Source organism: Ciconia boyciana, chromosome 1 (genome assembly GCF_034638445.1).
Source record: "Ciconia boyciana chromosome 1, ASM3463844v1, whole genome shotgun sequence".
NCBI classification, from domain to species: Eukaryota; Metazoa; Chordata; class Aves; order Ciconiiformes; family Ciconiidae; genus Ciconia; species Ciconia boyciana.
Genome location: NC_132934.1, coordinates 1,037,950 through 1,054,379, shown reverse-complemented (window position 1 = coordinate 1,054,379; position 16,430 = coordinate 1,037,950). Strand labels below are relative to the sequence as shown.

Sequence of the window (16,430 nt, the reverse complement as noted above, 5' to 3'; positions counted from 1 at the left end):
CTCCATTCTCTGCTCTGTTTTCTACTGCATGGACCTTCTAAAGTGTGTGCTTGAAGTTGCCTTGTCTACCCCTTGCTCAGATGATGTTAGCCAGGGTGGAGGTTCTCACTGTCCTAGTGCAAGCGTTTGACTTCCAGTGCCGAGTGAAGCTGGGCCAGCAATTCCACGAGCGCTCTAAGTTGGCATTGCCACAGAAAGAGGCAGTCCTGCTTTCACCTTACTGCTTGTTCTGCCCATCCAGCTCCTCTTGAGTCTTTGCCAGCTGAAGTATTCATGTGGTTGTAAGGCGACATGGACTAGGGAATTGATCCAACTGAAAACACCTCTCTTTTATTGCTATTTTTTGCCAGGATTGTTTTCAGCCAGCTCAATTCCTTGAGTTGGGTTGGTTTGGCTTTTTTTTGGATGGACTTGTGCAATGATAAGGGAGGAGAAAGGAGCAGAAGATAAGTGGATGAGTATGAGCAGAGGGAAGGTGGCAGTGTCATTTTATATGTTCTTAAACTGTTCGTGGTGTTTTTTCCCTTTCTCTTCCTTGATGGCCTACGATTACCATGCAAATATGATCATTCTTTATCTATTTCCTTCTGTTCATGCATAACAGAGGAATGCTTTGTTCGTGTAGCCCGGATTTTGTTGTTTTGGAGAGCTGTGCCATCAGGAAAAAAACCTGGCTAGCACATGCTGTTCCTCCCTGCTTCTGTCCCCAGTTTGACAGAAGCACCACTGTACAAGGAAGCCTCCAGATTCAGCAGCCCATGGGTAGGTGCAAAGTAAGTGAAATAATCTCTTGTCTACATTGCATCTGTACAGCCCTGTCTCCTCCCTCTTTCTGGACTCTCACAATTGAAAATACTAGAAGAGTCTTCATCAGAAACCTCTGAGGAGGTCCTTCCAGCAGGCTTGTCTTTCAGGCACCTACATTTTGGTATCCTTGGGCAAATCTGGCATCGTACAGGTGGATGACAGCGTATTCTCTTTGATCGCTGTCATTTGATCCTGGAATGTCTCTGTGGGTTTGTGAAAGAAATAATACTGACTTTAAATAATTTACTTCTTGTGCAGCAAGAAAGCTTGGATATGGGTTGCATCTTGAAGCAAGATAAGCAGCATCAAAGAAGTCTGTCCTCTGTCTGCGTGTTACTAGTATAAAATCTTACCTAGAAAAATGCAGAGGGACAATTGCTGTGAGAAGACTCCACATCCGATTTTGCTGGCAAGTACTAGGAATTTATGTGAAGCAGATCCAGTTATTGTGGATATCTCTTCTGCACTTCATCTTCTCATGCTTGCCTTGGTGACAAAAAGTACAGCTTCTGTTGTATAGTCTTTACTGATGAGAATTAGCCTGTCCTCCTGATTCAGGCCTGGAGGAGAAAACCCGCTATGGCTCGGCTGGAGCAGGGCGAGTCACTGGGATCTCACTGCAAAACCCCACCTTTGGGCTGCAGAGCGGGCTACACCATTCGACATACCTGACACGGTTTCCTTGGTGATCAGAACGTGATCTCTGTTACTCTGAAGAGAAATCTGCTTGTCCTGGCTGGATCCCTCTCTTCTCCCTGGCTACTGGTGAAGAGCGCCCAGGCGCGGACCATGGCTTCTGCAGAAACCCCTCACAAGCTCAGTACCTCTGTGGTTGAACCGATCTTCCAGTTTTCACCTCTTGTAGCCAGGGCATCGTGTACCCTTTTTGTCAGTCTAACATGGATAGTGATCATAGCACAGGGAAAAAACCCTCCTGCACGTTGTCCTGCTTTTTTCTGTTGCAGGTAACAAACGGCAAGAATAAAAAGGGTGTATTCTTCCTGCCGTCTTTACCCTAAAGAAACGGTAGCTCCCAGAGGTAGATTAGACTAATGCAGATATCTTTCTCTTGTAACAAAAACTGTCCTACTGCAAGATCAGTCCTCAGCTGAGGAAAGTTTAATGTGAATACTTCAGTGAAGTGACTATTGATGTTGTGATCCTTGAAAGATCAGACAACTTGGTCTGCTGATTGTTGCAGAGTCCCTTGTTTGACTACCATCTTAAGGTATGAACTTTCTTTTACTGTGGCTGATTAGGAACATCCAAGCCAAAGTCGCGCTGTTATTAGGTATATTTTCATCAGGCTTTAGAAAACAAAGTTTTGTTGAAGTCCTGTTATAACAGACTTTCTTAAGCATTGACTCTGCAAGACCTGAAAGATCCATTCATAGCATAATGCAGGTTGGGAGGCCCCCAGGAAGGTCCCATTGCCTCCCCAGAGCAGGTCTCATTGAAGCAGATTGCTCAAGGCCTTATCCAGATGAGTGTTCAGTGTCTCCAGGAGTGGAGATCTGCCTGGGCTCTCTTCCAGTGTTTGATCACCCTCAAGTGGAGGGGTTTTTTTCCTAATATCCGGTTGGAATTTCCCTTGTTGCATGTCATGCCTCTCATCCCATCATGCCACCTCCGAGAGCATCCTGGCTCACTCATCTCTCCCCACCCCGCTAAGCAGTCACAGACCGCAACAGGATCTCCCCTTCGCCTTCTCCTTCTCCTCTCCAGGCTGAGCAAACTCCACTCAGCCTCTCCTCTGACCTCATGTGCTCCAGCCCCAGCCATCTCGGTGGCCTCCACAGGACCTGCTGCACTATTGCAATGTCTGTCCTGCACTGGTGAGCCCCAGCCTGGCCCCAGTATCTTGATGGGTCTCACCGGTGCTGAATGGAGGGGAGCAATCCCTGCCCTCACCTCTGTGGCTGCCCTCGGGCCGTCATGGCCGGGGACGTGGTTGGGCTTTCTTTGCTGCAGGGGTAAAACACTGACTCCTGGACCACTAAGGGCCCTCTTGGCCTTTTCCGCAAGCTGTTCCTGGCTGATTGACCCCCACCCCGTCCTGCTGCGTGGGGTTATTCCATCTCCCATGCAGGACTTTGCATTTTGCCTTATTTGAACTTCTGAGGTTCCTCCCAGGCCATTTCTCCAGCACGTCTAGGTTTCTCCCCTCCTGCATATCAGCTGCTGCCCCCCAATGTGGTATTGTTCACAAACTTGCTATGGGTGCGTTTTTTCCCATTTTCCAAGTCTTTAATGAAAACACTGAGCAGTACTGGTCGCCAGTGTCTGCTGTTAGGCCAGCCTCGTCCTTGAGCCTAGTAGCAGGTTATGTGGGAGGGAAGTCATCGCAGAGAAAGATAAGAGTTAGTACTTAAGCAAAACGATCCATCCCGATGTGCAGAACGTCAAGCAAGCGTGGGAGAAGGTCCGCATGGGTGAGCAGGGCACTCCTGCCTGAGCTCCCGCACACGCAGACAGCGCTGAGATGGTGGAGTGGAGATGGAGCACTCGGGAGTGGCGGTGAGAGGCTGCCCGAGAAGGCAGGGATGTTGTTAGGAAAGCCAAAGCTCAGCCAGAGTTGAACCTGGCAAAGGATGTGATGGGCAGCACAGGAACTTCTCCAGGGCTTCACCCTAGCAGGGCCCTGTAGTTACTCGTGATACACCTGAGATGTCCCTTGGCAGTGGTATCGGCGCGCACATGGCGTCAGGAGGAAGGAGCGGTCGTCCAAGGGCTGGATGAGCCTTGGCAGTCTCCCCACACGCTGGGGGGTCTGAGCTGCTGGCAAGCAGCATGCTTGTTGAAACAGCAAACCTGGCTGGTGAGTGGGTTCTTCGTTCCCTGTGGAAGGGAGTCTCCAGCCACGCTCATCTGCCGCCGCCTCTTTTGTTGGTGTGAGTTTCAGGCTCTGATGACTCCCTTGAGGAAACCTGTTCCTCCTCGCCTGTTACCGCCAGGCCATTACGCCTGTTCTGTAAGTGCGCATCTCCTGGTGGTGAAAGAGCTTTTCCCATCTTGCCAGCTTCCAGCCACTCCCGCCTTAGGAATCTCCATCCTCTAATTCCTGTGTAGTCTCTGGCTATCCCTTCTTCCGTGCAAAATTGGGGTCCAGAAAACCCTGACTGTTTCCATGGTCTCTATAAAAAAACCCCTGTTGAAATTCTTTTCATCCAGAATATACTATTACATTGTCTTCTCGCCTCCGCCCATAACTCCCATCACTTGGCAGCGCAGCACCTTTATGAGAGTGCATCCGCAGTGGGTGAGGACCATTTTGGCCACCAAGGAGAAGCATCAGGCATGCCCTGCAGCTTGGGACCTGGTTGGCCGTGCCCTCTCTCAGGAGCTCCACGTGGGTTGAGGCCTCCCATGTGCCAAATATAGTTGCCCCAGGTGGTGGTGGGGACCGTGCCCTCTTGTGTGTCACCACTGTGGTTGCGCCGATCTTGCAGTCCCATGCAGCCTTGAGCAGCACCTCCACACTCCCTTCCATGCCCGCTGCCTCATTAACTGCTGAGTGCCAGTTTGCCTGGACCAGTTTGCCATGTCCCACTTGTTTGGAGGTGCCTGAGCATACGTGATACAGGTGCTCCCCAGCAGCAGTTGAGCAGAAGCCCAACGCTCCCTAATCAGGAGGCAGCAAACAGGAGCCCAGGTTGTTTGCAGACAACAAACAACTGCTACATCAGCCGCCTCCTGCTTGCTGCTCCTGCATCTTGCAGTCTTCCTTTTCCTGTAGAATAATTCAAGTTGCACATAGGTGCAAGTTTTCTGGCCGTGAATTCCTTATGAGTGTGTCATTTATCAGTGAGACAAACACGCCGCTGGTCAGAATAGTTTGTGTTTCAGGTGTGACTCTTAAGGGAGACGCTGAGGGTAACGCTATTGCACTTCAGTCTAGGTAGGTAAGTCCTGCAAGTGTCAGCGTTCGTTTGAGGAGTCAGTTACAGAGAGTATTCCTTTTCTTGTGAATGTCAAAGTCCATCTCTTCGACAACAGCCTCCAGGCAGAGGAACTGATCTCTTCCAGGTTTACTAGGTGCTGCTTAATTCACCAAATTTTGATATTGCTCTCTGATCTTAACAGATTATTTCAGTTGGGTTTTTTTTGCTTTTGAATTTCATTTTCTGTGTCCCTCAGTTCCCAGGAACAGTAATTCCTTTGTTCAGATGAGTGATGATGCTTCTCTCCCTTCAGTACTTCTCTCTGTGGCCACCCAACTCCCCCGAGCCCATTATTATGGCAGTCCAGGCAAAAAGAGCAAACCTTCTTATCCTTGCTTACTGTGTCACTCCCATTTTTAATTAATAAGGCCCACAGGCTCAACCGATGTGGAACTGGGGGAGGATGTTGATACAGAATAGAGCTGAAACTACAATGGAGGGCTGGGATTTAACTTGCTGTGCTCTGCAAGGGAAAGAAAACACATTTAATGCGGGAGTGTTAATTAGTTTTCTTCTGGGCTGTGGAAGGCGTAAGGGTAGATGGAACTTTGATAGGTAAAACTTCTTCCTCTGCTGACACGTATTGGGAGGTAGGTCCTGCATGAAGCAACAAACAGGCTGAAACACCCACTGTGCTATATCTATGGAGCTTATTATTTGAAGAAAGGAAACGTGCAGGTAAAAATTGATGTAAGGTTTTTTTATTGAAGTTGTGCAATGTGTTAATACTGTGGGAATACCGAGAGATTGCAGCCAAAATGTGGGCTCGTAATCATGGTGCTGTGCAAACGTGGGGCGTGTAACTGATGATGCAAAATGAAACATGCAAATACAGCACAGAGCAAGGGAGAGGAGAGAGGGGTAATTTTATTGTTACAGAGACTGCCAGTAGGCATAAGTGATAGATTTGAGCGGCTGTTTTTTAGAAGATATAAATGAGGAGAATTTCATTAATCTTGATGAAGCTGTTTTGGTAAATTGCCAATTGACAGCTACCTGAGCTGTCGTCAGAAGACTGTGTCTTAGGATTTGAAAGAAGGATTTCAGTAGTCACATCCAAGCACAGGGAAATGAGAAAAGATGCTTGCGGGCTAACTGAGCAGGGAGGGAATGGGCAGTTGCTTTGCTAGTGGAATGGAGGTGGCAAGACTGACGCATTAAGGCAGAGCAGGGATCAACTGTACTGTGATGGTCTTGAGAAGAAGGTTCAGGAGTTTAATTTTCATGCTGAAAAACTAGAAACCAGTGGAAGAATCTGAAGAGATGGGTTGGTAGAGAGATTGGTGAGGAAAAATATCTTAGGAACCCAGTTTTTTGAACTTTTGGGTAAACTGGATGTTGGGAAGAAGAAATTACAGAAACCAGATCTGAAAATACGGTCTTGAATGAAACACTTGGTTTTGCAGCTGTATGCTGGGTAGATTTTTGGACAGCATTAGTATTTTTGCAATAATAAGGTACACCAGAAAGGACACAAAGTCAGACATTTCAAACTTATTAGGAAAACAGCAGTCTTATTCATGGGAAAAGTCACTAAAAATGGTGATCTGGAATTTTGTTTTAAGTCAGACATACATCGTACTCAACATGGAATCGTAGAGGACAGGACGAGATCTGTAGGAAGGTTATTAGAGCAAAGCTGGTAAAGAGTCAACATAAGGATTATAGTTGAAGTAAGGTAGATAACATAAAAATGAGCATTCAAAGGGAGAAGATAACGCATAGAGCCTTCTTGTAAAGAAGTGGAAGGCAGGAGACTGTTCATTTTCCCCATGACTCATCTGAAGAGTGATGGAAGATCATACCATTGCAGAAACCTCCCAGGTCTTTTTCCTTTTAATTAATGCTTGGTCAGTTATTTCAAAAGCAACTGAGAACGCATTCGTTTGCCTGATTTGACTCATTGGTTTGATGAATGTTACACATCTAGCAGTTCGCCTGGAGTGAAAACCATAGAAATTTGAGGGAAAATGGATGGGTGGCAATAAGACGTTGAGCTTGCAGATGAAGCTGGGAAGGGAGAAACTGGAAGGTACCGCTTGCAGACGGCGTGCTTGGTTTGCATGCGGTCAGGAAAGGGAGATAAAGTGATGGCTTGCACTAGGAAAAGGAAGTAGTCTGAAGTTGGCATAGAGCAAGGAGACGAGGTATAACAGCAGCATTGTTAGGTCACCTCAAAGCCTGAGAAATTATTTAGTGTAAACAGTGGTAAGACTGTAAGAATAGGAAATGTTAGGAGAAAAACATGTTGATAATTATGCTAGTGCTGCTTCAGATGAGGTGGTGTTTATGGCTGATCTGTTCCATGTTTTCCAAAGGTGTTTGGGTTTTTAGCTCCACGGGCAGGGCGCACATATGGATGCAAATTTAAATGCATCTCTATCCGTGCCTAGGGGAGTTGGTACATTGCCTGTGGCTTTGATTATGAGATAGAAGGAAAGGGTTTCCTTCTTGAAAAGCCTGTGTTATGCAAAGCTTCGCGAAGATCCTCTTGGTTTGAATTCTGTGATACCAAACAAGGATTTTCTTTTCCCCTTCCTTTCCCTCCAGTGGCTTAATGAAGCAAAGATTATTCAGAGACTTGTGGAACTGATCCATTCAAGCCAGGATGAGGATGTGAGTATGACAAGACTAAGTTTTGTCTTTGTGGGTCCTGTAAGGTCCAGAAGAATCTCTCTGTCTCTTCGGTAATGCCCAGGTGACTTATGGAAGGAGATACCCTGTATGGATGGACATCCTGTCCTTTGGTTGCCAAGCGCAATACCAAAATGTTTTGTTGTATTTTTGATCTGGTTTTGACTGACTTTACTACCAATTTCTTAGTTCATTCTGCTGCTGCATCGGTTTGTCTCAGTATCTGCAGTCAGTTGTAACTTACTTGGTTTTAAGTAGGAACCTGCTATTTGAAACAAGCTGTTGAAAAACTTTTAAAATTAACCAGTTCGCTGTAACTTTCAATTCTTTTTAGACCATAAGTAAGTAGGTATTCAGTTACAAAATCTACAAGATGCAATTCTCTAAGCCCATGAAAAAGACATGCTGAGTATCAAATTTTAGGCGTGCTTTCTTCTTCTTCTTCTTCTTCTTTTTTTTTCCCCCCTTTTTTTCTTTCCATAATTTTCACAAAACATCCATGCCAGGAGCTCTAGGTCTGGATTTCGGTTTCCTGCACTATCATTTCACATTTAGGTGTTGACTGCCATCCCTGCTGCTGAGCAGGAAAAGCCCAAGAGGTGTGTCGATCTCCAGCTGGCCTGCTTGCACTGCCATGGGGATGGGGGCACTTGTGAAGAGTCCTGCGGGGGTCAGCAGCAAAGCGAACTGGATGGCACAGGGTTCTTTTGGTGTAGCATTAATGCGACAATATGATTCCCTCATCTCATCACAGCAAATATTGCCCCTTCTGAGAGAAAAAACGGGGAGTAACATGCTGATTTGTATGGCTTCAGCAGTGCTATCTTATGGGTGAATGCTGAATTACAGCGTAAGATCTTACACATACAGTAGCTACAGAGTCTTCGATTGATAGCCAGAATGAGATGATTAATTTATCAAAATACTACTTTAAAGCCTTTTAATACATAGTAGCTAAATTGTAAAGGGTTTTATCAAGCCATTTATTTTTCTTTATGCAGGAAACCTCCTGAGTAGTGAGAAGTAAGAATGAAATACTCGTATTTGAAATTTGCAAGTTAACACACTTGGTCAGGAAGATAAAAAAAGAATCCTCAGTTTCTGAAATCTTTAACTGCATTTAATTGTTAAGTTCAGGAAGACCTGCTTTTTGATTTTAAAATCTGTTAATGCTTCTAGTAATTCACATCAACATTATATTTACCAGATGAATAATCTAGAGCTGGTAGCACTTGTTCTGAAAAATTGATTTATTCAGTTTCTTGCATTCCTAGCTATGATAAATTTTCTCTGATGGCCAGAATGAACCAAGTTGAGACGTTAGCACTGAAATGTGCTCTATGTCATTGTTTACAGAGGCAATCAAATGCTTCCCAGACCCTGTGTGATATCATAAGATTGAGCAGAGACCAGAGCAATCAACTCCAGGATATACCTGAGCCTGATCCACTTCTCACAGCACTGGAATCGTAAGTACTGTTGCTAAACTAATTGCTACTAATATTGTCACTTCCTGATAGCTCTCTAGAGACACAAACTATGCATGTCAAACCTTTGCTTAACTCTTGACATTTGTGCCAACCATTTAATACTGCTTTTAAGTTGTAGCATCACTTAACCGCCTCTGTTGAGATTTCTGGGTTTTGTAGCTCTGTCTGAAGGCAGGAGATTGGGGTTAAGGATCCCCAAAGCTCACAATCTAATTCAAGACAAGGCAATACTCGTGAGTGTGTTAAAACACTCATAGTGAATTTGGAGAAGGGTGAACTGCAGTGGCGATAGTTGAGGGAGATCCCACAAAGACAAATCTTAAAATTCCCATGTTGACGGTGTTCCTTGGTGCCAAGTGTGACTTTAGGTGCAAGGCTTCAGTCATACTTGGCCAGTCAGTGGCTCTTATTCCCCGCTGGTAATCATGTTGCACCGTATAGATGGATTGCAGATCATCAAGTTGCTGTTCTTCAAAACTGGGAAGAAAATGCTGTGACAACAGAGGGAGTTCTCTCACCGCAGTAGCTCGTATGTCACCACACGCTTTGTACGGGGCATCATCAGCTTGCCTTCCAACCTTTGCTGAGGTCTCCTTACACACGCTGCGTGTCCTCTGGCGTGCCATTTTTGGCTCCTGAGTCAAATGTCAGTTGTAGATTTCTTAACTGAATGTGAACCTTGGGTTGCATGCACTTCCACAGAGATAAGGTGATGCTGAGATACTGCCTGATACATCTCACCGAGGATTGTCCGCCTGCCTGTTACTTAGACTGAATCATTAATCTCCCTGGTGTTATTCTCCAAATTTGGTTGAACGCTGAGAGAATTAAGCCTGCACACTTTAAATGTGTCCCTAGCCCTCCCTCATCATTCAGAAAGTCACTCCATTTATTTGTGGCGTTGAGGCTAGACGGTGACAATTCAGATCTCCTTTCTCTATACAGTTCCTGTAGATCCCTTGATACATTAGAGTTAGTGTCAGCTACTTCTGTTTCCTCAAAGTCCTGTCACCTGCGACCATCATGAGATCTCATCGTGTCTCAGAAACATTGTGCAATACTTTAATTAGAGATGACATGTCACAATGCAGATACATAATTGGTTTACTCATTTTCAACCTTCTGGTTGATAAACGTTGCAGACAAGATTTGTAAATAGAGATATTATTCTCTTTTATTAGCCCTGGTAGCTTGACTGGAAAAGTAGAAAAGCTGTTTTGGTTCCTAAGTGTTTTGTCATGTTTGCAGATGGTCTTGTGTAACTTACTTGAAGGTAGTCTGTCACTAAAATCATTGTGGGGAGTGGGGGGGAATCTAGTGAATTCCATCATTTGGAAGCTGTTGGGGTGTGTTGGGTTGTTCTAAAGATGTAATCTAGTGGTAAAATGGCACTAGTGTATAGTCGGCAGAAGAAGCAATTGTAGTATTTCAGGTTTTTTAAGTTGCATTTGATAGAAGGTGTCCTCTTGAAAAAAGGATGTAAGGATGCTTGTGATCCCAGCTAGCGGTGCTCAGCACTTCTTTTCAGAACCTGCGGTTGTGTGTCTGGGCAACTTGCAGTGAACCTTGGAAGAATTTTTTTCATTTGAAGTTTGTTTTGGGATTTTTTTTTTTTTAAATCCAGAGCTAACTCCTCTAATATTACTGAGGGAATATATTGATGAGAAACTTGCACTTTCAAAGAGTATTTTTATTAGGAGTTATTTCCCAAATAATGTTAAGTATGGGTTGTGTACCAGAAAATGTTGATTTTTCAAGTTTAGTCTGTTCCCTTGGCATTGTTTCTTTGCTCTTTATAATGTAGCTTTAAATTACTCGCGTTAGCATGTTTACCGCTTTGTATGTTTGCTTCAAACCTAAAAACATTTACTGGAGCTTCAACATGAGATTAAAACCAAAAAAGACTCTCTTAGGCCTAACGGTGCCATTTTGACAGAGAAGGGATGAAACGAGACTTGCAGTGAATGATACAGCATCTGTAACTAGGGCTTGAAATTCCTCTTTTACATGTTTTTGTCAACTCAGAGCTTCTTAATTTCTCTGACATTGCTGTTATTTTCTCCTGATTTCTCCTATTTTCTCCTGAACTGGAAGTTCATACACGAATATCAGGGCCATCTGTTGGGACAGGAGCTGATGTGTGTAGGTGAAAACAGGACATGAGTCGTGCTGCACACAAGCACTGAAAAGTCGTGGTGTCTGCAGGGGTGCTCAGGATCGTCCCTGGGCTTGACATGTAACTCTGCCCCTGCAAGGAAATGCTCTTTCTTAAATGCTTCATTTCCTTTACCGCGCCAGCAGAAAGAAGGCAGGTCTGGCCTTTTGTCCCGTGCCCTACCACAGTATTTTCTTATCAAATAGCATGATGGTGGATTTTCAGTGCCGATTGCATCCCCGGTTGTGGAGCCTTCAGCATCTCATCAAGTCTGTATCAGTTTTGAGCCCTTTAAAGTTTGGAGGTGAGCCTCCAGCTTGGTCATTTCACCTGGAAAGCCCAGGAACTTGAGTGAGAGTCGTGGGCGGTGTGGTGGGCCATGGAGAACGCGGTACTTTCAGACTTTCTGAGTACTTTCAGACTTTCTCAGTACTTTTAGACTTTCTCGGTTGTTTCAGAGAGGGATGTGGAACCCTGCTGGGTGTGGGGCAGAAGATCGCTGCCTGTGGTCTTGCGCGAGAGCCTCTGTGACACCAGTGGTAGAATTTAAGCACGTTTCCTTGACTATACAAGGAATTATACAAAGCTGGAATTTGAAGTTTCGCTCGTACTTTACTCAGATGGTCTTTAGCTTCTTCCCCCTCTTCCTGCGCTCTCCCTCCCAGCCGCCCTCACTTCCCTGGCATTCTCTGTGTATGCACTTCGCATGTTTTCAAGCACTACCTGTAACTTCCATGAGATAAATAAAAATGGTTTTGCACTTTGAAAAAGCATTTGTAAAAAGTCATTATACCACTTCACTGTTTAGAAGAAAAAATGTTTTGAACAAAAGTGATTTTTTGCACAACCTACCTTTCTGCTGAAGGTCACATATCTCATTACTTCTCTTGGCCGATTTTTCCGAGCATTACTGGTAACCTTTTTGATCTTTGGATAACTTTTTTTAATCTATGAATCGTGAATTAATGATCAGCTAGTACAGCAAGAAAGAGCCGTGATCAGGGTTACGGAATAAATATCAAATCTAGATTTTCAATAACTGCTGGCTGTATGCAATAAAAGTGAATTCAGTTAATCACGGTAAACTGTTACTTCTTTTTCCTGACTCTCTCTCTTGTGCTTGTGCTGATGGAGTGTATTTAGATGCTCCCTATTAAAATAATTCTCTCTCATGCATTATTCATGCATTTTACATTTTTATCTCATATTTTATTTATACAAATGTAAATGAGATTTTTTCAAATGTTGGAAAATAGGAAAAAATTAGACTGTGAACTTGAGTAATACTGTTTTTAGCTGGACATGTGACTTAGCAAGTCAAGAAAGGCACTTGCTGAGTGCTGGGTTTTGGAGAACTGTCATTAACAGCCGCAGAATCAGCATGGGAAAGAATCGGAATACAGAGGTGGAAGCAGGCACTGCTGCAGTCAAGTAACTGCAGATGAGTAAGTGCCAGCCTGGGCCTCGTCTTCCTCCCATCTGTTATTCATTTGGCAAGCGTGGCAAGTAGTAGAGAGAGAAATGGGTTGTTACCTTTGTGCTAATTATTCTTCAATTCTAAGGCCATGCTCGAGTGTCTGAATAATTTTTAATGCTAGGAAGGACCAGTGTCATTATCCAGTCTGACTCCAGCAGTCTTCGACACTTGGTCATCCCTCCACCTGGCCCCAAATCCATCAGTACTTGGGAGGCACCTTATCTTCATTTAAGGGCTCAAAGAGATGGTGAATTGATTAAAGTATTTCCAGGGGATAATAGCTAAGACTACTAAAAGTGTGCGTATTATTTACAGTTTGCATTCGTTGGCCTCTGTTTCTAGGTCCTGGATCATCTTCTGCCAGTGGCAAACGATAAGGGTCAACTTCCACTGTTTGTTGTCTGTCTTCTGCGATTCTGGTGGATAATTTTAGACTATCAGCTAATAGCTACATATTGTCTTTAATAAATTCAATTGACTGAGTTAACGCTTCAGCTGTCTTCCAGTTTATAACTAAGAGGTATACCCTGTTGATAAAGGAGAATGACAATTTGGTTTGGACTCTAGGTGGTTATAACCAGGTCTTGCCTTAGTGGTGAGTAAGCAAGTTCAGAAACCTGGCGTAGAACCATTCTTGTCATATGAGACTTTAGAGAGGAATGTCTTCATTCTTTCTCAAAAAAAAAAAGCAACCTTTTTCCCCAGAAAACCCAGGAGTGGATTTTTTTGTGATTAAAGCAACTGCCAAATATTTCTAATTCTTATGCTGCTAATGTGTGTGTGTTGATCAACAGGCAGGAATGTGTGGAGCAACTCCTGAAGAATATGTTTGACGGAGAACAGACTGAAAATTGCATAGTGAATGGAACACAAGTTCTTCTAACGTTGCTGGAAACAAGGCGCTCTGGGTAAGTTAGCACTTTCTTCCCTAGCAAGAACAATTTTAGGAACTCTGGTCTAGTTTTGCTTAAGCAAAAAAGGAATTTTTTTGGCCTGGTGTGAAGCGCTGTCTAGAAATGAGTACAAGAAGAGCTGTTTGGTTGTTTTGGTGCAGTAGCTGTACCTCACGGCAGTTGTACCAGTTGGCAGCTGGGCCCTTCGGCGGGCTCTTCGAGTTCTCTTGCGCACGTATAGCAGAGATCTTGCAGCAGAATGTATGCAGAGTGGGGGAGGAAATGGTACATCATGCGTAATCTATGTGGTGATGTATATATCTATATATGGCTGTGTAGTTTTAATTGTGTTTTTTAAGATTATATCCCCCTTCTATTTCTTTTTATGGAGATAGAGGAGAGAAAAGGCAAAAGAGAGTTCTGGGGAGGAGGTGAGACATTGAAAATCTCAATTTCTAAAAAAGGAGAAAATAAGGAAGAGTGAAGGAGATAATGGAACGTTAGGAAGAAGGACTGAAGCGAAGGACAGAAGATGGCACTGGGCAAACAAGCTGCTAGTCAGAAAGTCACGTGCCGAGTTAAAACTGAAAAGTTGGGATGCTGATTGTGCTGTGTCGTGTGCCCAGCATCTCTGAGGAGTTATGAGTTGGAGGCTTAGGGGTTCCTCTCTAGCCCATTCCTGCCTTGCCGGAATTGCATTTCGTTACTGAAATGAAAGCGTTCCTTTTATTCCTACGTCAGACTCTGCTCTTGGAAGGGGCTAGACATAGTTCTGGTAATTCGCTGCTTGCCTATGAAGAGGTACGATGATGAGCACAGCTACATGCCTGCTCAAGGTTTTCATCAGCTAGTATATTTATGGACTTATTTTTGAACATTTGTGGAAGGGCTATAGTTTTTAACAAATGTGTATAGTTAACTCTTGCAGAATTAATTTACTTTTCAAATGTTTGGGAAGTTTTAAAAACCAGGAAGCACGTCAGTAATTTCTCTTTGTCAGCTCTGCAGACAGCTTATTGTCTGTCTTCCTACTCATCTCATTCACGGTTTTGATTATGTGAATATCGTCTTGTAAATGATATATTAATGTAGTGTAGTTATGTAAATATATTCAGTAGCTGGAAATCATTATTTTTCATATTCATAGTTATTTTTCAAGAGAAAATGACCAACATGGACAGTGTGACTGGAGACCATTTTAAGATTTTGTCGAATCTTAACTGGTGTGCTTTTCTTCTTGACAGAGTGGAAGGACTGATGGACTCATACACTCAGGGATTTGAAAGGTCTTACACTGTCAATAGCAGCATCTTACATGGTATTGAACCCAGGCTAAAGGATTTCCACCAGCTGCTGCTCAGCCCTCCCAAGGTAAAGCGTCTCAGCCTCTCTCAGGAGCAGATGGCTCCTCACCTGCATTTCAGGCTTTCCCTTTCCTTACACACAGACTTCCTGCATATTTTCTGAAAGCGCCATGTGCTGCAACAGGCAAACGTCCTTTGAAGAAAAATTTACGCTTAAAGTTTATAATTCAGGTGCTTAGGGACTAGGCAGTAGGAATTTTGAAAGCCACTGTATTCGAGTAAAACCAAGAAGTAGAGATATGCTGGGACTGGTGGCTTATGTAAAGATGGTGGGGGTGAAGAGAAAGGAACTTTTAGTTAGTGGATATTTTGATTTTAATCTGCAGTTTTGGAAGTATACGTCTCTCAGTGGTCACACGACACTGTCCTCCGTGTGGGAACATGGTTTAGGTTTACCTGCAGAGAGTATTTATGGAATGAACTAGTTATGTTTAGTCAAATCATCGTGCACGTACACCCAAGGAAATGCTGGTCTTTGTCGAGGTACTCATCATCCGTTTCTCTGATAGAAAACAGCAATCCTAACTACAATTGGTGTCTTGGAGGAGCCACTGGGGAATGCTCGTCTTCATGGATCTCGTCTAATAGCTGCTCTGCTTCACACAAACACTCCCAGTATTAATCAGGAACTATGCAGACTCAGTACCATGAATTTATTACTTGTGAGTAATCTAGTGTGACACTGTGAACGGGGAGAGGGGGAATAACTTTAAACTGGGAACGTTTTTGCTTTCCCTTTCATCTGTGCAGTGCAAGGTAGTTTGTCTTGTGTGCCAGTGTCTAATTATTTTTCTAATCTGCTGAAAGTAGGAACATCCATCCTCAGAATAGCTTTTGTAATACAAATACAGTTGCTTAGTATTTTGAACTGAACCTCGTGCTTCAAATTTATTGTTACAGTAGTTTAGTAGTGTGTATGCAGAATAGTCTGGTTAGTGAGAAAGCTTGGGTGTGTTGTCTGTATCGGCTCTCATTCTACTGAGAGCTGATCTTTTCGTCTAGCTGTGAACAGGGACATGTTCTGAAAACTGCCAATATAACCAGGACAGTCTCTCCAAAAGTTATTTTTATACTTAGAAATTATTTAGTTAATATTTTTCTTATGATTAATTCAGCCACAGAACAGATAACATTTTTTTCAGTGCGTCTGTGCTGTGAGCCCTAGCTGTGTACGAGAGTGTTTCCAATGTGCTCAGTTTATAGGAAAGTATACAGTAGAGCAGAGCGAACAGAGCACATTCAACTCTAAGTGGCTACTGAGGCATATAAGTAACATTGTTTTAGTGGAATTGCTGATTAAACAACTAGTCGGGCAGTGTTCTAATACCATTCGATTGTTAAGAATGGGAAGATGTATCTAGAGTGAGTTCTTCTGTTTCTGATTTCTTTCCAGGACTTATTTTTTAAATACACATGGAATAACTTTTTGCATTTCCAAGTGGAATTGTCCATAGCAGCTATTCTCTCACACTCTGTGCAAGAGGGAAAAACTACTACTAGTGACCTAGAAAGCAAAGAAGAGGTGCTGAATGGAAATGTGGCCACAGAGAACTTAGAGACTCCAGAAAACAATACTGAGAATATCATGGTTACTCATGTAAGTCTGGTCACGTCACCTGAGAATTTTAGACTGATTGATTCAGCCTGAATATGTATTAACAAGAAAATG

General features: G+C 43.6%; 1 protein-coding gene across 4 annotated transcripts in view; it reads left to right on the top strand.

Moving 5' to 3' along the window:
• The window catches only part of PPP6R2 (protein phosphatase 6 regulatory subunit 2), a 107,310-nt gene that overhangs the window by 60,298 nt on the left and 30,582 nt on the right, over positions 1–16,430 (top strand). For all 4 annotated transcript variants that reach the window (XM_072856372.1, XM_072856349.1, XM_072856358.1 and 1 more), the window contains 6 exons: positions 7,299–7,364; positions 8,739–8,851; positions 13,299–13,412; positions 14,642–14,768; positions 15,271–15,423; positions 16,155–16,358. In XM_072856372.1, coding sequence (XP_072712473.1) covers positions 7,299–7,364; positions 8,739–8,851; positions 13,299–13,412; positions 14,642–14,768; positions 15,271–15,423; positions 16,155–16,358 — 777 coding nt within the window. The remainder of the gene's footprint in view (positions 1–7,298; positions 7,365–8,738; positions 8,852–13,298; positions 13,413–14,641; positions 14,769–15,270; positions 15,424–16,154; positions 16,359–16,430) is intronic.